The following is a 24,582-nucleotide window of genomic DNA, read 5'->3' on the forward strand; positions in this document are numbered from 1 at the left end:
ATGCAGGGCCTCCTGCCGCCGCTCCTCCGCCGGCCTCTCCACAGAGCTGCTGCCGCGACGGGCCTGGGCGGGTTCTGCAGCTCCGCTCCGGCGGCGGCTTCCGGAGAGAGCGACGCGGCTGCTCAGGTAGGGAGCGCGGGGGCCGGCCCGCCCCCTGCACGCGCGCTGGGAACGGGGTCCTTCCCGGCCGCCTGTTTCCCCGAGCAGCGAGGCTGAGCCGCGCCGCGCCTGTCCCCAGACCGAGTCCCGTGGTGGCCAGTGGGGCTCGCTCCCAGGGAAGCGCGGGCAGGACTGCGGCCCCGCAGCACCGTCCTGTGCACGCCTCCTCAGAAGCAAGTCCCTGGGGCTCCCTCCCGGGGAAGAGCGACAGGGCTGCAGCCTCACTCTGTAACCGATAGACCAGGCTGCCCTCGCCGGCTCAGGAAGGCTATGAATATTTCTAGGCTGGGCCTCTTCAGCCTAGAAAAGAGACGCCTGAGGGGGGACATGATTGAGACATACAAAATTATGCAGGGGATGGACAGAGTGGATAGAGAGATGCTCTTTACACCCTCACATAACACCAGAACCAGGGGACATCCACTAAAATTGAGTGTTGGGAGGGTTAGGACAGACAAAAGAAAATATTTCTTTACTCAGTATGTGGTTGGTTTGTGGAACTCCTTGCCACAGGATGTGGTGATGGCATCTGGCCTGGATGCCTTTAAAAGGGGATTGGACAAGTTTCTGGAGGAAAAATCCATTATGGGGTACAAGCCATGATGTGTATGTGCAACCTCCTGATTTTAGAAATGGGCTATGTCAGATGCAAGGGAGGGCACCAGGATGCAGGTCTCTTGTTATCTGGTGTGCTTCCTGGGGCATTCGGTGGGCCGCTGTGAGATACAGGAAGCTGGACTAGATGGGCCTTTGGCCTGATCCAGTGGGGCTGTTCTTATCTTCTTAGGCCAGCCTCGTGTGTCTGTGGCCCACCAGATGCCTTAGGGAGCACACAGGGCAGCAAGAGACCTGCATCCTGGTGCCCTCCTTGCATCTGGCATTCTGAGCTTGCCTATTTCTTAAACCAGGAGGTTGCACATGCACTTCACAGCTTGTAACATGTGATGGACTTTTTCTCCAGAAATTTGTCCGATCCCCTTTTAAAGGCATCCAGGCCAGATGCCATCACCACATGCTGTGGCAAGGAGTTCCACAGACCAACCACATGCTGAGTAAAGAAAGATTTTCTGTTGTCTTTCCTAACTCTCCCAACACTCAATTTTCGTGGATGTCCCCTGGTTCTGGCATTGTGTGAGAGGGAAAAGAGCATCTCTCTATCCATCCCTTGCATAATTTTGTATGCCTCAGGGCCAAATCCTATCCAATTTTTCAGCACTGGTACAGCCATGCCAATGGAGCATGCACTGCATCATGTGCTGGGGGGGCTATCATGGAGGCCTCCTCAAGGCTGCATTGCGGCTGCAGCAGCACTGGAAAGTTTAATAGGTTTGGGCCCTCAGTCATGTCCCCCCTCAGGTACCTTTTTTCTAGAATGAAGAGCCCCAAACACTGTAGTCCTTTCTCATGAGGGAGGTGCCCCAGCCCAATAATCATTTTGGTCACTCTCTTCTGCGCATTTTCCATTTATCCTATATACTGTACATTTTAATTAAGTCCCATTGAATTTTATGGACCTTACTTATGGATAGACATGCATAGGATTGCACTGAAGTCCATATGACTTCATTGGTTTTTATCATTTGTACAATACGAGGTGTGACCCATGTGTCTTATGTTTATATTGCTTGAAGTCAATGTTTCTTCCTCTGGTTCATTCTTTTACCTTAAAAAATACATTTCTAAAGGGTTTTGTGAATTTGGAAATCATGGGTGAAGACAGGTTTGTATTTTATACAGCTATTGTTTTTAAATCAGGTTGTTCTAAAATACACACAAAGTAAATGAAATTTAAAAACTTTGATTTCAGTAAAAAAACAAAATCACACCCATATTCATCCTGACTCTTAAGCATGTACTACCTTTTCCTTCACCACTAAGTTAACTAGTCACAGCTAGTTCTGAAGAGAAGGGCTGGAGGGTAAATACTCTTGCCAGGGCTGAGATCTGACATGTTGCCCCAGGTAACCCGTTCAGGCTGCTGCTGATGCTTTTGACTTCATTTGCTGTAATTTCCTACCTAAATTCTTTCTCAAAACCTTTCAACATCCTTTGGTGCGTGTCGAGTTGACAAATGTTGCAGACTCCAAAGCTCAAGTCTTTTCACATTGGAGTACAAAAAATGGGCAAATCTGTCTGGTTTGCTTATGTATCTTGTCTGTAGTGTATGGCAAATCTTGAAAAAGGGCACAGACCTGTCTCTTTGTCAAGATTGGTGCAGTATGTCAATAGCAGGTCATGACTTGATGTTAGAAATAGTTCATGGCTTACTTGTGCAATCCGTTATCTTGTCATAAAGATCCCTTAGCTTTTTCAGTTTGGGTACAAGTTTACATGTTTACAAGTTTACAATGAGTAAACTTGATAACAAAGCAATTCAAGATCTATTTCCACCTGTAGCGAGTCCTGCCTCAGCTTTGGATTCAAGCACATTCAAACTGGGCATTTAACCACCCAAGGACTCTAGAATAGTGTCAGTATGGTCCTCCTGCCAGCTTAGCCTTTCATTGTTCCTGGTTTTAGTGCTTGCTGTGTACCTTGCTTGCTCTTCCCTCTCTTTCTGCTATCACATAAGAACATAAGAACAGCCCCACTGGATCAGGCCATAGGCCCATCTAGTCCAGCTTCCTGTATCTCACAGCGGCCCACCAATTGCCCCAGGGAGCACACCAGATAACAAGAGACCTCATCCTGGTGCTCTCCCCTACATCTGGCATTCTGACTTAACCCATTCCTAAAATCAGGAGGTTGCGCATACACATCATGGCTTGTACCCCATAATGGATTTTTCCTCCAGAAACTCATCCAATCCCCTTTTAAAGGCGTCTAGGCTAGACGCCAGCACCACATCCTGTGGCAAGGAGTTCCACACACCGACCACGCGCTGAGTAAAGAAATATTTTCTTTTGTCTGTCCTAACCCGCCCAACACTCAATTTTAGTGGATGTCCCCTGGTTCTGGTATTATGTGAGAGTGTAAAGAGCATCTCCCTATCCACTCTGTCCATCCCCTGCATAATTTTGTATGTCTCAATCATGTCCCCCCTCAAGCGTCTCTTTTCTAGGCTGAAGAGGCCCAAACGCCGTAGCCTTTCCTCATAAGGAAGGTGCCCCAGCCCCGTAATCATCTTAGTCGCTCTCTTTTGCACCTTTTCCATTTCCACTATGTCTTTTTTGAGATGCGGCGACCAGAACTGGACACAATACTCCAGGTGTGGCCTTACCATAGATTTGTACAACGGCATTATAATACTAACCGTTTTGTTCTCAATACCCTTCCTAATGATCCCAAGCATAGAATTGGCCTTCTTCACTGCTGCCGCACATTGGGTCGACACTTTCATCGACCTGTCCACCACCACCCCAAGATCTCTCTCCTGATCTGTCACAGACAGCTCAGAACCCATCAGCCTATATCTAAAGTTTTGATTTTTTGCCCCAATGTGCATGACTTTACACTTACTGACATTGAAGCGCATCTGCCATTTTGCTGCCCATTCTGCCAGTTTGGAGAGATCCTTCTGGAGCTCCTCACAATCACTTCTGGTCTTCACCACTCGGAAAAGTTTGGTGTCGTCTGCAAACTTAGCCACTTCACTGCTCAACCCTGTCTCCAGGTCATTTATGAAGAGGTTGAAAAGCACCGGTCCCAGGACAGATCCTTGGGGCACACCGCTTTTCACCTCTCTCCATTGTGAAAATTGCCCATTGACACCCACTCTCTGCTTCCTGGCCTCCAACCAGTTCTCAATCCATGAGAGGACCTGTCCTCTAATTCCCTGACTGTGGAGTTTTTTCAGTAGCCTTTGGTGAGGGACCGTGTCAAACGCCTTCTGAAAGTCCAGATATATAATGTCCACGGGTTCTCCCGCATCCACATGCCTGTTGACCTTTTCAAAGAATTCTATAAGGTTCGTGAGGCAAGACTTACCCTTACAGAAGCCATGCTGACTCTCCCTCAGCAAGGCCTGTTCATCTATGTGTTTTGAGATCCTATCTTTGATGAGGCATTCCACCATCTTACCCGGTATAGATGTTAGGCTGACCGGCCTATAGTTTCCCGGGTCCCCCCTCTTTCCCTTTTTAAAAATAGGCGTGACATTTGCTATCCTCCAATCTTCTGGCACCGTGGCCGTTTTGAGGGACAAGTTGCATACCTTAGTCAAGAGATCTGCAACTTCATTCTTCAATTCCTTAATAACCCTTGGGTGGATGCCATCAGGGCCCGGTGACTTATTGATCTTTAATTTATCAATGAGGTCTGAAACATCTTCTCTTTTAACCTCTATCTGACTTAACTCCTCGGTCAGGAGGGGCCGTTCGGGCAGCGGTATCTGCCCGAGGTCTTCTGCCGTGAAGACAGATACAAAGAACTCATTTAATTTCTCTGCCATCTCTAAGTCTCCTTTTATCTCCCCTTTCCCTCCCTCACCATCCAGAGGGCCAACCGCTTCTCTGGCGGGTTTCCTGCTTCTAACATATTTGAAGAAGCTTTTATTATTCCCCTTAATGTTGCCGGCCATGCGTTCCTCATAGTCTCGCTTGGCCTCCCCTATCACCTTCTTACATTTCTTTTGCCACAGTTTATGTTCCTTTTTATTCTCTTCATTAGGGCAAGACTTCCATTTACGGAAGGAAGCTTCCTTGCCCTTCACAGCCTCTCTAACTTGGCTGGTTAGCCATGCGGGCACTCTCCTGGATTTAGTGGAACCCTTCTTTCTTTGCGGTATACACCTCTGCTGGGCCTCTATTACTGTTGTTTTAAGCAGCCTCCATGCACTCTGGAGAGACTGGACTCTTTTTACCCTCCCTTTCAACCTCCTTCTAACCAGCCTCCTCATTTGAGGGAAGTCCGCCTGTCGGAAGTCAAGGGTTTTTGTTAGAGATTTGCCTGGTATTCTTCCCCCAACGTGCATGTCGAAACGGATCGCAGCATGATCACTGTTCCCCAATGGCTCAGTAACGTTTACATCTCTAACCAGGTCCTGCATACCGCACAAAATTAAATCCAGAGTCACCTGTCCTCTGGTGGGCTCCGTGACTAGCTGATCTAAGCCACAGTCATTTAGCACGTCAAGAAATCCGGTTTCCTTATCGTGACCAGAACACAAATTGACCCAGTCAATATGAGGATAATTGAAGTCCCCCATGATTACAACCCTGTCCTTCCTTGTCACCTCCCTGATCTGTTTCCTCATTTCAAGGTCCCCATCAGATTTCTGGTCTGGAGGACGATAGCACGCCCCCAGTATTACATCGCTGCACAAGCCTGGTAATTTAACCCACAGAGATTCTGCGGTGGAGTCGGACCCACCTTCAATCTCTACTTTGCTGGATTCTATCCCTTCCTTAACATAAAGGGCCACCCCACCTCCAACACGCCCCTGCCTGTCCCTCCTGTAGAGTTTATAGCCCGGGATTGCGGTATCCCACTGATTCTCCGCATTCCACCAGGTTTCCGTTATGCCCACTATGTCAATATTTTCCCTTGTCACCAGACATTCCAGTTCTCCCACCTTTGCTCGTAGACTTCGGGCATTCGCATAAAAGCATTTATACACGGAATGCCCCAGGATGGGCTGCTTATTCGCTCCTTTGTCCCCGCATCCTCTCATTGTGCCAAACCGTCTATCACATCCCATCTCCCTACCTTTCCCAATTTCTTCTCCTACCCTGCCTTTGTCTTGTTGTTCTCTAACCTCCCCATCCTCATCCCATAGGGATGAGGAGTCCCGAACCGGATGCCCCTCGGCTCCTGTCGGCCTTCCCCCAGGGATCAGTTTAAATGCTGCTCTGCCACTTTTTTAATGTTATGCGCCAGCAGTCTGGTTCCATTCTGGTTCAAATGGAGCCCGTCCCTCTTGTACAGGCCCCGCTTGTCCCAAAACGTTCCCCAGTGCCTAACGAATCTAAACCCCTCCTCCCTACACCACCGTCTCATCCACGCATTGAGACCCCTGATCTCCGCCTGCCTAGCTGGCCCTGCGCGTGGAACAGGTAGCACTTCAGAGAACGCTACCTTTGAGGTCCTGGCTTTCAGCTTCCTGCCTAAAAGCCTAAATTTGGCCTCCAGGACCTCCCAGCTACACTTGCCCACGTCGTTGGTGCCGACATGCACCACAGCCGCTACCTCTCCCCCAGCACTGTCTACTAGCCTGTCTAGACGAGAAGTGATGTCCGCAACCTTCGCACCAGGCAGGCAAGTCACCATGCGGTCCTCACATCCGTCGCAAACCCCCCTTTCTATGTTTCTAATAATCGAATCCCCCACTACAAGAAGCCCCCGACCCCCCTCCCGCCGAGGAGTATCCCGAGTGCGCTCGGATACGGGCCCATCCCCTGGAGAAGGGATCCCCCCTAGGGGATTGTTTCCCTCCTCTCCAGGATGACGTCCTCCAGTCCCGAGACTTCCCACCCGGGCAGCCGAGGAGCTGCACGCCTGAGGTTGGGACGAAGCCTGATCGTCCCCAGAAGTCTCCCCACGGTCCTCCTCTGGCTGCCTGCACTTCTCCAGGTCGGCCACCAAGGCTTCAAGGGAGCGGACGCGTTCCCTGAGAGCCTGGAGCTCCTTGCACCGAGGACACACCCATGACTTATACCCCAGAGGCATATAATCATACATGTGGCACTCGATGCAGAACACTGGATAGCCCCCACTCTGCTGCTGGCTGTCTGACTGCATAGCTTTTTTTTTGTTGTTGTTGTTTTATTTAGGGGTCCTTTTAAAAACCGTACACTGGATAGCAGCCCTTTTCTCAAGGGAAGAGGAAGGGCAGTGTATGGGGCCCTGGCCTCCTCGCCCTGCTGCTGAACTCGCCCAGATGCTAAACTCTTGTGCCTTACCTGGCACTTAGTTCCCAGAGGTACTGGGTTCCCAGAGGCCACACGCGTCTGCAGAGAGCCTCACGCGATGGCCTGCCTAGCTTTATACTCCTGGCTGGCTCCTCCCCCCTCCTTCCTTCCTGATTGAAAGGGGGCTGGCCTTCCCAGGTGAGTTTACAAAAGCTCAGGAAGGTAAATGGCTGCTGATGGGCGTGACCTACTCTGCAGGCTCCTGAATGGACTGCTTGGGGCTCTTAATGGGTTGGGATTGGCCCTTCCTAGGTCCTTTCCCTCCTAGTTCTGTTCTCTTAGGCTGGACTGTTTTTGTAACCTCAAGCTAGTTTTTATTTGGGTTTGTTTAATTATTTATTGCTCTCTAGATCCTGTGTCCCAATTTACTGACCTGTTTAGGTTATGTTCTAACGTAGATTAGGTTTAACCTGGGTTAAGTATAGGTTTAATTTAAGCAAGTAGAAAACCTGCTTTTCACTTTATCCTCCTCCCTTCCTTCGATTAAGTGCTACCTTAGGTGCAGCTAACTTTCAATTTTGGTTTAAATGCCTGACCCTTGGGCACTTACTCACGAGTAGGACTCTGCTCTTACTCACGAGTAGGACTCTGCTCCTACTCACGAGTAGCCCTATGTACCTCCCTTAGGTGCTAACTTTCAATTTTGATTTAAGGTTGCTTTAAAGGTAAGGTTAAGGTTAGAAGACAGGGAGTTATTGCCAATGAGGATGCAGGGAACTACACTCAACATTTATTTTCTTCTCTCTTGGACAATCAGACTTGTACTTATTCTACCAAGATGACTGGTCATGTGTAAATAATATAGTTAATGGGAAATGTGCCCCCCCAATTGCCTAGGGATGGGGAATGTGACACTGGAAAAAAATTCAAACGAACCAACTGTTGCTTGCCGTGAGTAGGCAGCTATCTCCATGGTCCTAAGGCACTGGAAAAGTACACCTGGGAATGCAAAAATAGCAGTAAACTCACCACACATGCATGGTGATTCACACTAATCTTTTTTCTATGTAGGCATATAGATCCTTATAGATCTATGTCCTTGGATCCTTATAGATCCATGTAGGCATATAGATCTATATAGGCATTTAGATGTGTGACTATGTGAATGAATACAGGAGTGTGAACTGACCAAAAAGTAAAAAAGAAATAGAATCTTGAAACACAAAGCCTCTTCCTGGACTTTACAGTGTTTGTTATTATAGATGAAGTTTTTATTTCTAATTGTCCTTTGTTTTCTGCAACTATGCTGCTCAGGAAATGGAAGTACTTGGCAGCTTCTTAACTGGTATAACCAGTGACCATGTACTTTCCCCAGCAGCTGTTAACCTCTACATAGGAAAACGTTCATGTCTCAATATGTTTAATACCAATTATTTTAACTGTGCGATTCTCAGTAACGCTGCCTTATCTTTCTGTCTACTATCACGGTCTACTAAGTAAGGGTGTGGCATTCTTAATTGTACAGTTTGGGTTCTCAAGACTAACAATTTTTGAAAGAAGTTTAAGAAATGTAAAACCTGCAGGCTGTTCATGTATGATGCTGGCATGTGGGAGGAATCTTTTATTTCTTAGAAGCCTTTACCATGAATTGCAGCAGCAAAGGGATGGACATGCATTAGTGTGTTATTGTCTTCTAACAAAATAGGTTAGGTTTACATAATAATAACAACATTGGGTTTACATTTACAATGTAAAAAATAGGTTTACATTGAATTATTTGGATTCTTTAACTTGATATTTATTTCAACCCATAAAAATTTCCAAGCAGCTGATGAATATTCAGTGATGTCAAATATGTTTTGACATATGGGGTCAAATATGCTGTGCAGGCAAGTGTGGTGGAATTTCCCAAGGAGCAGGCAAGGCTCCATCCAAACCAGGATTGGTGGGAGTGTATTTGAGAAAGCATAGTCTTCTTCTTAGCCTGTGGTAGGGATGTGCTTCAGTCACTGACTCTGAGTCATGAGTTGAGTTGCCAACCCCAATTTGACTTGCAAGTCATAGCACATGGCTGTTGCAACTCAACCTGAGCCACTTATAGAGTCATACTGATTTGAATCGCAAGTCATTATGAGAAAGTTGAAGTGTGAGTCAGGCATGACTCCACAGAAAAAGGGAGGTGCTGGTGGGGGGTGTTGGAGCTTCCTCTCCTGTGTCCTGGCTGCCCTGTGTTCTTCTGATACCTCCCCTCCTTATGCAGCCAACATGAAAAAAAACAACTTTAAGCCTCCCTCCGACTCCCATCTCCTGGAACCGACCTACCCTCCTCTCACCATGTCTGCTGCTGCCCTTCTGAATGCCATCTTCCAGATTGGCCACAAGGTCTTTGTCATGACGTGGAGGCAGCAAAAAAAAGTAAGCAGTCACACAAAAAACTAGAATCACAAGCACACACAAAAAGGGAGTTGTTACTTGAGTCAGTTCAAGTCATGACTCATTTTCAAGTCACTAGGTGCGAGTCTGGGCTGATTCAGTGACATCCGTGACTTGTGTTAACATGCATTGCTAGAAACCAGTGTTTTCACAGCTCAAGTTGGGTCAACCTGACTCAAGTGCCCATCCCCCCCCCTCTCTCTCTCTCTCTCACACACACACACACACACACAGGTGTGTTCCTTGGTTTGCCTTACAATGAAAGAAATAGACTTGTTGGGCAATGAGGTTTGATCTAAGTACACTCCATGAGCCACATTGGGATAACCTGTATATCCAAGCACTGTATAAGTCTGTCTGAGTGCCTCTAGACCAGAGATTCTACACAATCTTTAAATAACAAGAAGAGCTGGACAAAGACCTGGTCAGGCAACTTGTTATTGCTCCTGTTTTGCCAGTGAGGAGTACTGAGCCTGAGAGAGAAGCGATTAACGCAATTAACCACACAAGGTCAGGTTATTTTACTTGCTTTTTTACTGTCTACTGTTGAGCTACTGAGATTTGGAATCCTGTATTAAAGCATAGCAAATGATCAAATGGACCTGTTCTTGGGAACAGAAACTGTATCTGCTTTGTGTGATTTCTGTGGCACTACCAGGAGAACAAGTTGTATTCAAAATTGGGTGGAGCAAGCATGTTACTTCCTGTGTCATTATGACACAGGTTTCTTTGACTGACTATTGATAGTTAGGGACACCATATAGCACATAATGTTGTGCTACATGCATTAAAAGATATTTTGGGCAGTGCTTGTGTGTCAGGATAAGTTCAAATGCTTTAGACTTGCTGAATGAATTTAGGCATATTTACTGAGAGAAAAGTTTCATTGAGTTTGATGGGATTTACTGTGTAGTGTTTGGAATTGCTAAAGTGGTAACAGATACATCACAGCTAAATCATCTATAATTTCTCTTAGATAAAAACATTTTTCCTGAAAACAATTTTGTTGTGGCCTTAGCAGCAAAAACAACATGGGTTGTTTCAAACACTTTGTGCACTCAGAATATTTAGTTTAATTATGTAACCTTTGTTTCATCTCAGTGTGAACTCAAATGATTCTTTATTTCCTCTAAAACCAATGTTTGCTTGTTTAGTATGGGCACAGTTGGTAAGAAATTACCAAACGGGTATTTAGGTCAGCTGGCATATCTTTTACTAGTGGATTACAGAACTAAGCAAGCACTTGATGTTAAGATGCTACCAAAGCCACCTCCATAGGTTTTAAACTGGCACAGGAATGAATTCATTTCTGTAACATTGTAGCCATGAATTTTGGAGACTATGAGTGGAGCTGCTAAACCCTGTACCTACCACATCTCAACCAGATGTCATTTTATGAAGTTTAAACAGAAACTTGAAGGAAGCAGTTGGACAGCTATTCTTTGGAAATGAGCAGCACACCATCCTGCTACTTGCATGCTGATAAGGGATTGTGTCAGTGTTATGGTCTTTCTGGGGGAGTTCTTTCTAACAATATAATATATATTATAATTATATTTTCAGTATAGTGAGACTCTTTCCCTTTGTGTAGAATAGAAAGAGACAGTTTCAGCTCGCCTTTAAAATAATACTTCTGATGGGATAGTGAATTTACTTTCATTTTCACATAAATTCAACCTGAAGCATTCAGCTTCAAGTGATGACAATCAAAGTAGATTACATATTGCAGTGCAAATAGGTGATGGCATGACAAGTCTCCTAAGTTTGCTCACAGGAAAGAAAAGGTATTGTTCCACCTTGTCTGCCTTTTTTGTGCTGAGGATCCAAAGCCTATGACAACTTGGAGAGACTTGAAACCAGCTAACTCAAGTAAGCGTCCAGCAAGATTTGTTAATTCATTTTCTGTGACCCAAACTCTGCATTTATCTAACTTTAAAATCTATTTTAAAACAGTTAATGAAATTCTGGGCTGGATTAATGTCCTTGGAGAATAGACAGACAGCAACAAAATCTGCAGATTTTGAGGATTTAGGTTCTTTTTTCTACAGAATAATGCACAGTAATCAAAACTAAGCAAGCATTAAGTTTAACCTTTTTGGCAGCATAAGCTGATTCCCCTCTCCTACAAACAGCTTAAGAAGAGAAAATCACTACATCTCAACAAAGATAGGCAAAGAAAACACGATTAAATACTATCCATGTCAATATGTTTTGTTATGAAGACACTGCTTGATCAAATATTCTAAATTCACATTTGAGTATTTTTAGAAGTTAGATTCTCTTTGGCAATAGAAGCAGGGGTTCCCAAACTTACCAGTGACATGAAGCCTGCCTTCTGCTGCTGCCAGGCACAGAACCCGGAAGTAAGTACTGATGACGCGTGATTTGGTGATGTCATTAGCACTTACTTCTGGGTTCTGCAACCTCAGGGGACCTAAAATTGGTGGTAGACAGCTGAGAGCGGGCAGGCAGGACACCCCAAACCAGCAAAACAATGCACACCATGTGGAGCAAAGACTATTTTCTGTCATGATTATGCTATCACGTGGGTCAGCTGATGTGTCTCCTGCTACACCCTTGGGGACTTGTTGCAACACTCCAGGGCATCACAATGCACAGTTTGGTAATCTCTGGAGTATTGCATGCTTAAGCCGTGCCAACAGAAGCTACATTGTAGTTTTGTGCAGCCACCACATCTGAGTACATTTTTGGATGAAATTCATGAATTTTAATACAGAACATTTCATCCCTGTTTTACTTGAAAGATATCAGCATCACTGTGGCAGGGATGCTGCTGTCCTCCAACAAGCCCTGGGTTTTCCTCGCAACCTTGGACTGCCATACAACCCTATGGATGTCCCCTACCTATCCCTGCAGTTCCTTGTCTCCAATTAACCCCTGCTAATTGGGTAAGAGGCACTTTTTCAAGTGGGTGCTCCTTTTTTTAGCAGGGGGAGAGTAACTGGCCCACCTCACCCCAGCACTGTCTGTTCTAATGGCTGTCTGCTGGTGTTCTTTTTGCATCTTTTTAGATTGTGAGCCCTTCTGGGACAGGGAGCCATTTAGTTATTTGATTTTTTCTCTGTAAACCGCTTTGTGAACTTTTAGTTGAAAAGCGGTATATAAATACTGTTGTTGTTGTTGTTGTCTCCTCCCCAGCTCCAAGATTATAGGAGGAAGGCTGGGGATTTGGGCTGTTGGATTGCATAGGCACTTGTCCCTGGTGGTGTTGTATTTTAGCCCCAAGAGCAAGAGTAGGATTGTGGCAAACACAATTTTTTGCTTGACTATCAAGGCTAATCAAAAATTGTGAACACCTGTTTGTGAGAACAAAGAACTCTAACCTCTTTGGGGGAAGAGTGGATAAAAATGTGATTATTAATAGATTACAATTGTGACTATAAAGGTTTACTTGAATAGGTGTACTAATGGAGGTGCAAGTGAGAACTGTCTTTTCTCTTCTTGTATTTCAGCTCAACATCCAGCCTACTTTTGGCTTTCTGTTTGACATTGATGGGGTCTTGGTACGCGGAAAGACACCAATTCCTGCTGCAAGAAAAGCCTTTCAAAAACTACTTAATTCTCAGGGACAATTTTTGGTGCCTGTAGTATTTGTTACTAACGCAGGAAATTGTCTTCGTCAGAAGAAAGCAGACCAGCTATCTCATGTCCTTGGTGTCCCAGTGAGTTACCTGAATGTCTTCTGAAGTTGGTGGGGTGTCTCTCTCTTGTTCATCATCAAATGCATCAAGGATTAGTGTTACATTTATGCACAGTTGGTTTGTTTCAATCGTTTTTTCTTCATTTCCCATTCTCTCAGATTTCCCAAACCCAAGTCATCATGTCCCACAGTCCTTTGAGAATGTTCAAACGTTACCATGAAAAATGTGTTCTTGTATCTGGACAAGGGCCACTTCTTGACATTGCTAAGCAGTATCCTTTGAAAAATGTAGCTTATTGTAGGTGGTGTTGGAAATGATTTTGTTGTGGTAAAGCCTGAATTTTTTTCATTCTACTCGTGAATTTTCAGTCTTGTCTACAAATACTGCAAAATGATGTGATATGATGCTGAGCTGGTAAGCTGGCATGCAGGGGGTAGCATTTTAAATGTTCACATGTGTTTTAAAGGTCTCTGAAAATGGAAAACTAGCATAGCAAGCAGAGGGCTGTGTGAGGACTTTGATTCCTGTTGTGCTTGTTTTCTGTTTTCAGAGAGTTCTTTACATTGACTAGCTAGCCTTCCCTACTCTGGAGCATTCCAAGAAATTTTGGTATTTCCTTCTGCACTCTGCTGGCTTCCTGAGGGTCTCTGTTGGATTCTTCTGATGGCAGGGAAGGTACCTCTTCCCCGTCCCCCAAGGGTACTCCTTGTACCTGACCCCACTGATCCCACAGGGTCAATATTTCATTATGCATTTAATTTATATCTTGCCTTTCCCTCAGAGTCAATGGAGCACTTTGAAGAATACAATATAGAGAAAAACCAGTAAATTGCAAAAATAAGAATAAAATATGAAGTGAAATTATAAAATAATAGTGCAGTAAAAAATTAAAACAAAATATGGAATACAACCAGAAAACCCAGAAGTAGCTAACTAGGAAAGGAAGATCAGGTGGAAAAGGAAAGTCTTCCACTCTCACCAGAAGGGTAACTGGGCAGGGCCACTTCTAATCCCACTGGGTGACTGTGCAGCGAAACTCCTGCCAGGAGCTATCAATAAAGTAAGAACATTCTATTTTCTCTTTTAATTAAAAAAAGTTTTAATTTTAATTATTTTCTCTTTAAACCGCTTTGTGAACTTCTCGTTGAAAAGCAGTATATAGATACTGTTAATAATAATTGATCAATCAGAATAGTGACATAAAAATAGTGTAAATATGAAAACAAATGTGTTTGTATACACCACAGTATTGCAATAGACAATATGTGCACAATTTTTTCCTTAATACGTCTCCAGACTTGGATTTTGTCAGCCTATTACAATTGACAGGTTGCGAGAAACCTATCCCTTATTGGACATGGTTGACCATGACAGACGGCCTAAAGTTTTGGTGAGTATATCATTTACTGCTGGACACTAAATCAATTGGTTTGTTCTTTTTGTATTGTCCTTTATTAAAGTAGCCTTTCTCCTGAACCAAACCAAGCACCATAGTTGCCGGTGTGATGGTATCTCTATAAATCAAATTGATGGAATGTTGTTGTGCTTTGTTGTAAGGATGGGTGAGGCTTCCAACTGGTCTCTCAGTACCAGTTTTGGCTGCACTGTTATTACTGCTGCATGGCAGGATTCACTTGTTTTCACCGCTGCTGCTCTCTATAATTTCTGCATCCACTTGATTGAATTGCTTGTTCATATTTCTGTTCAGAAATAGAGTATATGTACAGTTGATACTTTGGGTTGTCTGCTGTTCTTTCTAATAGCTGAATCTGTATTTGATGTAGTTAAGTGAAATATCATGCTAGAGACAAAGAGTGAACTAATAACCAATCTATAACTCTATAGACTAACTCTATAGAGTTATAACTCTATAACTTCCTTTATATTTTTCAGCCACTTGAGTTAAAAAACCCTGCCCGCATATGAGTTCAGCTTATATAGTGAATGAATTAGAAGCAAGCACGAGATTCTTTTGGCAATATGGACCATTCTTTTGCCTATGCTTTCCTTATACAAGCAAGATAAGAAGGATGGGGTTAATTCTGTGTCTTCTGGGCCTCTTGGCTGGCAATCAGAAAAGCAGAAGAGAATGAAATTAGTGGTTTGCTGAAGGTTCATGCATATAGTTTATATCACCATGAAGACTTTCAGAGTATTTGCTCACAACTACCTAGAAATTGACATAAGAATGTTCACTTAAGTGAAAACCGTAGCCCAAGCCCTCCAGTATATCTTATACCCATCACTAATACCTTCTACCATATCAGTAAGAACCCCTGATTGATCAGGCCAAGGATTCATCTTGTTCAACATCCTGTTTCTGAGAAGTCTTCAAGCAGGGAATTAGATCAATAGCACTCTCTGCTGTTTCTGCACCACCCCCCCCCCCGCTGAGTGCATTTCCATTAACAAAAGTGTTAATATGACACCCATAGTTCAGATTCCTTTGTCCCAATGTGTATAATTTTTTACTTTGAACCTCGTTTGTCATTTTCTTACCCATTCTTGAAATTTAGAGAGTTCCTTTTGGGTTACTGCTGTCCTGAATAATTTTGTGTCTTCTATAAGCTTGGTGATTGGTACTCATTAATCCTGCTTAAATTGAGTCCCTGATGAGCTAGCCAAAAGTGAAATGTGGTTAAAACATAGAACTGTGTCAGAGTCTTTGATCTTTCTCCATTTACCTAACATTTATCTGGATAATGATTAGCAAAACTTAAATCATTCTTTTTCATATTGGAATTTTAGTGAGGAGGAGTATGTAATGTAAGTTGGCCTTATCTTAAAAGCCGATGACTAAATACCAAAATAGTCTACCAAACATGAACAAGTAAATACAATACTTTGCCTCCCAAAGTAGAAATGTCTGACTGCTCAAGTATTCTTATTACATCTTCAAGGATATGTTAGTAACTTAAGTGCCAAAAGGAAGTATTTCCAAATAGTTGCATATTTAATTGCCTCTCTTATTTAAAAGGTTGTACGGTTTGTCCTCTGGTTAACTCAATATTGACTGATCTCAGAACAGATTAGGGAAGCAACCAGGGAACAGTGTATAAACATGAAGAAACGTTTCCAGGAACTAGTGACTGAATTACCTAAATTGCCCCCTTTTGTGGTTGTACATATTATCCCTCTCCTCTGCTGGAATATACAGCTATATACAGCTAAAGAAGCAGAAAAATCAAATTGTGAGCATTTTTAGAGGAAATTTATCTCTGTGCCCTGTTTGAGGCATGTTGTAATAGGTCTGCAGATAGTCTTCTGTCATTTTAAGTATTTTTATAAGGGATATTGTGAATTTTGACTGTGAAGAGATTGTGAGATTTCTGTTGTTGTAGCCAAATACAAAAAAATAGGAAATAAAATGCAGCAAAGCTATCTTCTCAGTTTTTCCCTCCTCATTCCCACTTCTATTGTGTGGCAGGATATTATGCTTATGAGTGTCATACAGACACCCATTTGGGGCACACTTGGGTCATGTGGAGATGCCCTTAGTGGGAAGGAGTTCCATGTTAACTGCATATCACACAATAGTGGGGGGGGGGGGAGAGTTGGCAACAGAGTATGAAGCCCGTGTGGAACTGGATCTAAAAGACAGAAACTACATTTTAAAGAAATGTTGGCCTTCAAAACAGTAGACAGTCACGTGCTTGAGCGAATGAAGACATGGGATGTTTGAGCAAGTCATGAGACACAATATAATAGAGAGCAGTTTTAAGGGGCAAGTGCTTTTAAAGGATTGTAGGCTTGTAAGTCAGAAGTATGGAAAATGTGAGGTCTTGTAGTCCTAGCTGCTGCTTGTTGTAATTATTACTGCTTGTTAATGTCAGCAGGCATGTCTCATCAAAACCTGCTTTTATCATGGTCAGTTTAACTTTCTACCACCTCCCACAGATGCTTTTTTTGTAATAAAAAGAACTTAGTTGTATTTTTTTTTCTTTGCAGCCTTCACCTGCAGTGGAACTTCCCAAGATTGAGGGTCAGTATGTCCTCTGCTCAGGACCTGTAACTATCTCAATTGAAGTGAAATTAATAGTGGTTTTAAAAATGTCTTATCTTCAGTGTCTGATAGTGATTAGCCTTTAAGCGTAGAACAATGTACAGCAGTGTTTCTCAAACTGTAGGTCAGGACCCATTAGGTGGGTCACGAGCCAATTTCAGGTGGGTCTCCATTCATTTTAATATTTTATTTTTAATATATTAGACTTGATGCTACCATTGTATGTGACTGCATTTGAGGACATGTTACAGATCTGTACTTTTAACAGGCTACTATGTATATGCTTTTAACAATGATAGTAAATGGGACTTACTTCTGGGTAAGTATGGATAGTATTGCAGCCTAGGATTGTTAAAAATTTTCCTGCTTGATGATGTCACTTCCAGTCTTGACATCACTTCCAGTGGGTCCCAATAGATTCTCATTCTAAAAAGTGGGTCCCGGTGCTAAACATTTGAGAACCACTGATGTACAGTATACATTCTGTTGCTGCTTAAGGCTTTTGTAGCTCTTCAATTTAATGCCAAGCCATAATGCTTCTAGCTTGGTCAGAGCTTTATTTCTTTATCACATATGAGGATGAAGCAGCAGGGAGGTAATGGGGACAGAATATTTTAATAAACTTCTGAAGAAGAAAATGGGTTGAAAATACTATATGAAGTAGTTACTAATCATTAGATTTCCCTTTGGTACAATTTTCTAGCGTGAAATAAGAGCAAAGTTGTTGCTTTGTGGTAGCACTGTACAATTGTCTGCCTAATGCATCATTTTTAATTGTCTTGCAGCAATTGTTTTGTTTGGTGAACCAGTCAGGTGGGAAACCAACCTTCAGTTGATAATAGATGTTCTTCTAACAAGTGGCTGTCCTGGGAATCCATATCATCAGGCAACATACCCTCATATACCTGTATTGGCTTGCAATATGGATCTGATGTGGGTGGCAGAAGCCCAATCTCCAAGGTAGGGCAAGGATAAGCAAAAGTGAGTGTTCAGGAGAAATGCTTGTATTCTTTCATACTTCTAAAAGCAACAAGTCTTATCCCAAAAGCCTGCTTCGAGGTTTTCCGCATATAAAAATTTTGGACAAAGCAGACAAAACATTAGGGATATCACCAACATTATTTCAAAATTCAGTGAACCCTTCATTTTAATGGCCCTCAATTTAACAGATTTAGGAAATAACCAGGTGTTGTCTACTTCATTAAAAACTAACCATTTGTTTTGTGTGTTTGTGTCCGTTGACCTAAATGCATTTAGATTTCACAGACTTTCAGCATTAATGGATACCCTTTCCCCCGCTAGTCCATTCAATTGAAGGTTTGCTGTATGCTCCTTGCTGACTTGTAGTGCCTCACCTTAATACAGGTTTAGAATTAAGCCCCTGAGTTCTTCTCCAGTTGGGCTTAAAATCCCAGCTGGAGAAAACAATTCGCCCTCCTGCCTACTTGGTGGCAATGGTGGCTGTGGCTTCAGCAGCAACGAGGAAGGTCCAAGTTCTGTTTATAAGCCAAAATCACTACACTGCCTGTCACTACAACATACCCACAGTTTGTTTTGCAAAGTAGAATATGTTGTGGTGCGTATGGGCTAGGATGTGTGACTGGGGAAATGGGTTAAACAGCCAGATCAAGCAGAACGCTTCACCTTTCCTTCCAGTTAACCCCTTCACATTGTACTTTAAATAGCACTACAAGGGGATTCTCAAATTCCACCCACTGTAGTAGCATGCATATGAGAAAATTCCTTTTTAATAATAGTGGGGATGAGACTTCTACAGAGATCTCCCACTCTTCCTTCCCTCTGTGCATTCACTAACCATCTGCGACTTCCAAATAGCATGAAGTTCAGATGGTGGCAACACAAGGGAAGGGTTGTGGAACAACTTGAGCTGAGACTTTCAGCTAAGACTGAAATAGAAAGGTTTTTCATCTTGCTTTCATAGATTTGGCATAATTTAGTCCAGCATTCTCCAAACTAGAGACCATTGTGCAGCTGAAAAGTCCTCCCTGTTCCAGCGAGTGCTTATAGTTCAGCCTCACTGCTGTTCCTGGCACCTGATCTCAACACAGGGCCACTCTAGGCAGTCATGTCTATTGCCCATCACCCTGGCAGGCTTTGCATTAGAGTATCTGGGCAGACGTGTCAAGATTGGGTGCCAGGAGCAACAGCAGCATGGTGGAACTGTAAGCACTGCTCACATGGAGAGAGCTATCTCAAATGCCGGGTCTGACCCATGGACTGTAGTTTGGAGAGCTCTGATTTAGTTGGTAATGGCTGCTAGTGGTTGTCATTTTAGGATGTTTTGTGGTGTTTTAATTTGAATTTTTAAATATTTTTATTGAATTGTTATTGCCCTAGACCAGCCATTTTCAACCACTGTGCCAAGGCACATTGGTGTGCCATGAGTGGTCCACAGGTGTGCCACAGGAATTTGGGGGAGGGTCATTTATTAGTAGGGCCATTGGGATTTGAGCCCCCCACAGGCAGCAGGGTGTGCCATGGCGGAAAAACCTGATGGTGTGCCTTGGCAATTTTAGTGCCTTGTCAGTGTGCCGTGAGACAAAAAAGGTTGAAAATCACTGCCCTAGACACCTTTTTTTAAGAGGGAAAGGAAGGAGTAAGCATGTGTTAGAATAAATATTAAAAACCTTTTCCTTGGTGAAGCATGGAGTGACCACACAATCGGCTATTAAACCAAGCCAACAAAATAAACATTGTTTTTAAAAAATTAATAAACAGATTGCTTTGTTAGGTTAGATTTGCTGTTCCTTCAAAGGCTGCTCTAATACCAGCTCTCAAGAATGACTAGACCCCTAGACTTGGTCAATTTCCTAAACAATTTAGATAGTCAATTACCCTTCCTAACCACACTCTCACACAGAGGACTTTCCTGGAAAGCAGGCTGGCTCTGCATTGAAAGCAGACAGATTGGGGTCTCTGGCAGCTCCTTCCTGAAGTCTTTGCTCAAGACTTCAAATGAAAGGCCTCAGGACACTTGCATTTATGCTGAACTGCTACCAGATAGGCTACTCTCAGCTCTTCATTCATAAGTAATGTCTGGGAAGGCTTCCTTCAGCTCTCTCCCCCATCTTCTTCAGTGATTATGAACCACAAGTTCCTTTCCTGGTCTTCATGTCTCCTGCCTCTTTCTGGTAACACTGCCTCTCAAATTCTAGCAACATCCATAGCCAACCCTCACCTCTCAATGACTCTGCTACCCTTTTTATTTTGTCCCCCTTACTCTCTTTATGACCAATCATAATACACACATCCCAAATGCTAGTTGCTATTAGTCCATTGTTAAAAGCCAATGGAAACTGTAGGATAAAGTTTTGAATTACCAGCTGGAACAGATTGGTCACCTGTTGACCAATCGGAACTGCTGTTTAGGATGTCCTCTGGAGCATGTCTACTTGCTACTCAGCTGCCTTGTCAACAAGCAGCTACTTGTTGCTGGCAGTTTGAGTTCAGCCTTGAAGTCTGTCCAGCTACAAAACAAGCACTAGGAAAAAGGCAAGTAGGTCTTTGTCTCACAAAATGACTTCTTATTTTTATCCTGGCTGAACCTTGTCTATATGTTCTAGGTTTGGGCATGGAACATTCATGGTATGTTTGGAAAACATTTACAAGAAGATCACTGGCAAGGATCTCAGATATGAAGCTTTGATGGGAAAGCCTAGTGAATTGACCTATCACTATGCAGAATATCTGATTAGGACACAGGCAACTGCAAAACAATGGAAAAAGCCTATTCAGACTCTATATGCCATTGGGTAAGCAGTTTTTCACTGAAATATAATATTCCTTTTTACAAATAGTAGCAAAAGAAGGTCTGTAAAATGAATGAACTAAAGCTTCTCTCCCTCCTCTGTTTCTATTCTCAGCAGAAACGGCGAAGTAGCATTTCACATAGGTTACTAGTGCCCAGTCAAAGGATTTAGTAGTGCCACACATTCCTCCATTGTTTGCAGGAAAATGTGGAGATGTATAAGTTTGTACTTTCAGGTTTGGTGGTGTTTCTATATTGAACATTCCATCATTGAAATCATGCTGATTTTGGCTTGGAAGTCTGTGTCATAGTCACTTCAAGGTGGTTAATCACTTATATCCATAGGAGTACTTCAGATCTGAGGTGGCTTTCAGTGATTTTGTTTTCCATTATTTTAGTCTAAAGTACATCCCTTCTTAACTACTTTGGCATGAAATGGAGTAATGAATGAGCAGCTAGATGCTTGGATTACTTCATAGGGGAGAAAATGTAGCAGTCCATAGGAGAGTTAGAGAGGACCGCAGAATACTGAAGGTACACATCAATCGTACTCCCCCACCTCTGAATCTTTGCTAGTTTGCTTAACCTGTTTCTGCCCAGTCCACAGGTATACACATTTGAGCTCTGTTGTGTATATGCAATGTTGGGCAGAAATGACTTAAGCATTTCAGTCATTCATCCTACCTGTTAGCTAAAAACACCTTAAAATCAAATGTTGCATTTCTGAACTATCACATTTCTTGAGTTGTGTTTGGAATAGTTGCAGTGTTGGCTGCTGGGATGCATGAGAGAGGTATGGATGGCCGAAATGTGTTAAGGCTTGTGATATTTGCTATATGACACTCCCTTAATATACGTAGCATTTGTAGAGTTTTGCTTCACTGTTGTTGACTGATCTTCCTAAAGAATGCTATGCAAATATTTTGCTAGCTTTTCCCCAAAGGTAATAAAGATACCTGTATCACTGTTTGTTTGGTGTATCCCCTTTGTTTCTACAGGGGCTGGACCATCTGTGACATTCAGAAGGAGGACTGTAGCCAGATAATTATTAGTGGGAAGGAAATAAGTACTAGTGCTGTTTCTCAGTTGTTTGCAAAAGAGGTTGCCTGAGAGTTCACACAGTGTTATGATAGGTAAATTCTGTAGCAGTTTTCATGATTCTACTTATGTAAGAGGTTTCACAACTTCTTACACAGTGGAAGAGCATCTTTGGGTTTGGTTTCACTCTTCTTGCCTAATATTCTAGCATAAGATCTAAAGCACCCTGTCATGGGCAGAAGACTCCTGCATGTGGAAGGTCACCTTTGGATCCAGTTCAAGAAGCTCAGATGTGTAGGTGTCAAGCCTGTAGTTGACAATGTGAATAGGAATTGTGTATGTCTCAAAAGAGCACTGTCACTGGCATAGCACACTGTTTTAATTACATGCTAATGTGACCCCTGTTAGCAAAAACATTGTCCATGCATCTGAAATGTGTTAATTGTAATATAATGTTTCCGGCTTTTTAGGGATAACCTAATGACGGATATATATGGTGCTAATCTTTACAACCGCTACCTTAAAGAGGAGAACACCAGAAGAAGTTCCAAGGCACGTGTCCAGGCCAAAGCTGCTGGTGGCACAAGGTCTGCCACCATCTCTCAGGAGGAAGAACTTGACAACACTTGGGAAAGTGAATTAGCATCTGCTACTGCCACAAGCTGTAGGTCTGTGCTTGTTTGCACTGGGGTCTACAACCCTCACACTGAGGTGCCCTCCGATACAAGAGAGTGCATAACAGAAACTGTATTTCATGGGCACAGAGATTTCAGGTTTGATCCTGCTTTAGTAGAACCAGACCATATTGTGCCAGATGTTGATGCTGCTGTTGACCTAATCTTCCAGCTGGAGAACTTTGCACCAAATGCAAGTCTTAGGACTTCCTAAACACTGTGCTTTTCCTTCTTAACAAAGAAAACCAAACTGGGGTGCTTAGCATCACATACTTTCTAATGTGTTTTCAGTGTAACACTTATAATACGCTCCTGATTGTTCTTACAAGCACATCCCTTGATGTCTAATTGAGTCTCTGTGCTCTTTTAATGACTGTTTATATTGTGTTACGTACTTTTGTATGACTTTCTGTCATGTTATGACGTGTCAACTTCACTGCCTCCAGGGTCAGATCTTGTGCTCTACATTGACTAAGGAGGAACAGCAACTGCATTTTCCACTGCTAGGAACAAAGCAGGTGTTCTTCAGATGCTGTAATGAACTTGCTGTGGTGTTTCAAGGCTTATTTAATTAAGGAAACATAGTGGTTTCCCTTATAGCATGCTGCTCTGTCTTGTTCCTCTTTCCATCCATAAACCCCTTGACTTGGTTCTCAGCCTTTTTTTCCTTTGTGAAAATAAGATATGGAGCACGGTGGTATATGTTTCAAGTGTACCCCAAAAGGTAGATGGCCAGTGCTGCTCTTTGGATTTCAGTGTGTGCTCACCTGACTAAAATAATAATGGAACTGAGGACTAGCAGTTAACTAAAGCCTAGCAAAGGCACAAGTTAATACAAGCTTCATTGAAGTGAATGGGATTTTAGTCAGAGCAAATGAGCTTTTGATGAAGTCTCACTCTTTCTAAAGAGCTTCCTGCAACAGTTAGTTCCTGATAGACTTTCTCATCTCTCTGAGTGCATTATTCAAGTCTCAAATACACTGAAGTTTTTTTTAAAGTATTCTAATGTTTTTCCTGCCCTGAATTTCAGAATGCATGTGTTTTTTAGTGACTCATTTTAATCTGAAATGCCAAACCACAATGGCAATAACGCATGTTTGTTTAAATATGCTAATGAGGCTTTTCCTAGCCAATGTATCATGTGTTTCATTTTTATGTTCATTCTTTGTCCCATGCGTTTAAAGTTTTAAACCATGACTTATTTAGTGTGGTGTCAGTCTGATACACCATCAGTCTAACATTTTGACTAATCCAAAGAGCTTGTCTAGTAAATATTTCCTATTTCAGAAGAACAGACTCGACAAATGTTTGTCTTCTGTACTTTGTATATATTTTATAGGCAAGAGTAGCTAGACTGGGGAATTCTGGAGCAGGAAAGGGGTGTTAGGCTCCGTAGGTGTGCAACCTCTTCTCTTGCCCATTCCAGCGGGAACTCTGTTGTAAGAAGTGGGGCATGATGTTTCTCTGTTGTAGAAAGGTGGCTGCAGAGGCTCAGACCTGATGCTGTTAAAGGGGTTTATTTAAGAGAAGTTATTTACAGGAAGGGCATCTGGTACTTGGAATAGATCTCTGTCCCACTAATTGCTGCACCTCCTCACTGTTGCTCCTCTTCACACAGTGGGTCAATGGATACCTCTGTGGCTCTGTTCAAATGGAAGTTCTTGGCCTGTTCCCAAGAAAGCTTCCTCTAGGGATTGCCTATCTGTCACTTGAGGCAAAAGTTCAGTTGGAGGCTTAGTGGTCTCAGTAAGTAAAGGGCTTTGGGGCTCCTGGTCACTTACTTCCACCTTTCCTCCTTTCTGAGGCCTCCCCCTTCAGTCCTTTCCACCTTGTCTCCTTTCCCCAGGATTACAGTTTTCCTCTCTGCCTTCTGCCCAGCTGTTCCTCTTTCACTCCAGCCCTGGCACCTCCTTGGTATCCTGTCTTTTCCTTGTTTCATTCTATCTAACCCCGCTTTTTTTTCCTGTGTCCCTTCTGTTTCCACATCTCATCCTTTCCAAGCTTCTCAGCCTCTTCCCAAATCCACAAGACCCTGACTGGTCACTCTGCCAGCTAC

General features: G+C 43.1%; 1 protein-coding gene across 1 annotated transcript; it reads left to right on the top strand.

Moving 5' to 3' along the window:
- Positions 1 to 23,313, top strand: LOC136638936 (haloacid dehalogenase-like hydrolase domain-containing 5). Its single transcript, XM_066612964.1, has 8 exons — positions 1 to 126; positions 12,854 to 13,063; positions 13,201 to 13,313; positions 14,339 to 14,432; positions 16,991 to 17,024; positions 17,831 to 18,005; positions 20,630 to 20,818; positions 22,323 to 23,313. Exons 1-8 carry the CDS (start codon positions 1 to 3, stop codon positions 22,738 to 22,740), a joined length of 1,359 nt encoding a protein of 452 aa, XP_066469061.1. The 3' UTR covers positions 22,741 to 23,313.
- Positions 23,314 to 24,582: the final 1,269 nt, after the last annotated feature.

The sequence above is a fragment of the Tiliqua scincoides genome, chromosome 2 (genome assembly GCF_035046505.1).
Source record: "Tiliqua scincoides isolate rTilSci1 chromosome 2, rTilSci1.hap2, whole genome shotgun sequence".
Classification (NCBI taxonomy): Eukaryota; Metazoa; Chordata; class Lepidosauria; order Squamata; family Scincidae; genus Tiliqua; species Tiliqua scincoides.

Excerpts from the sequence above, each read along its gene's own strand:
- LOC136638936 (XM_066612964.1), top strand. The coding sequence starts at position 1 with ATGCAGGGCCTCCTGCCGCCGCTCCTCCGCCGGCCTCTCCACAGAGCT. Across the intron at positions 14,433-16,990 it reads ACAGACGGCCTAAAGTTTTG|CCTTCACCTGCAGTGGAACT; the intron begins GTGAGTATATCA and ends TTTTCTTTGCAG. Across the intron at positions 20,819-22,322 it reads CAGACTCTATATGCCATTGG|GGATAACCTAATGACGGATA; the intron begins GTAAGCAGTTTT and ends CCGGCTTTTTAG.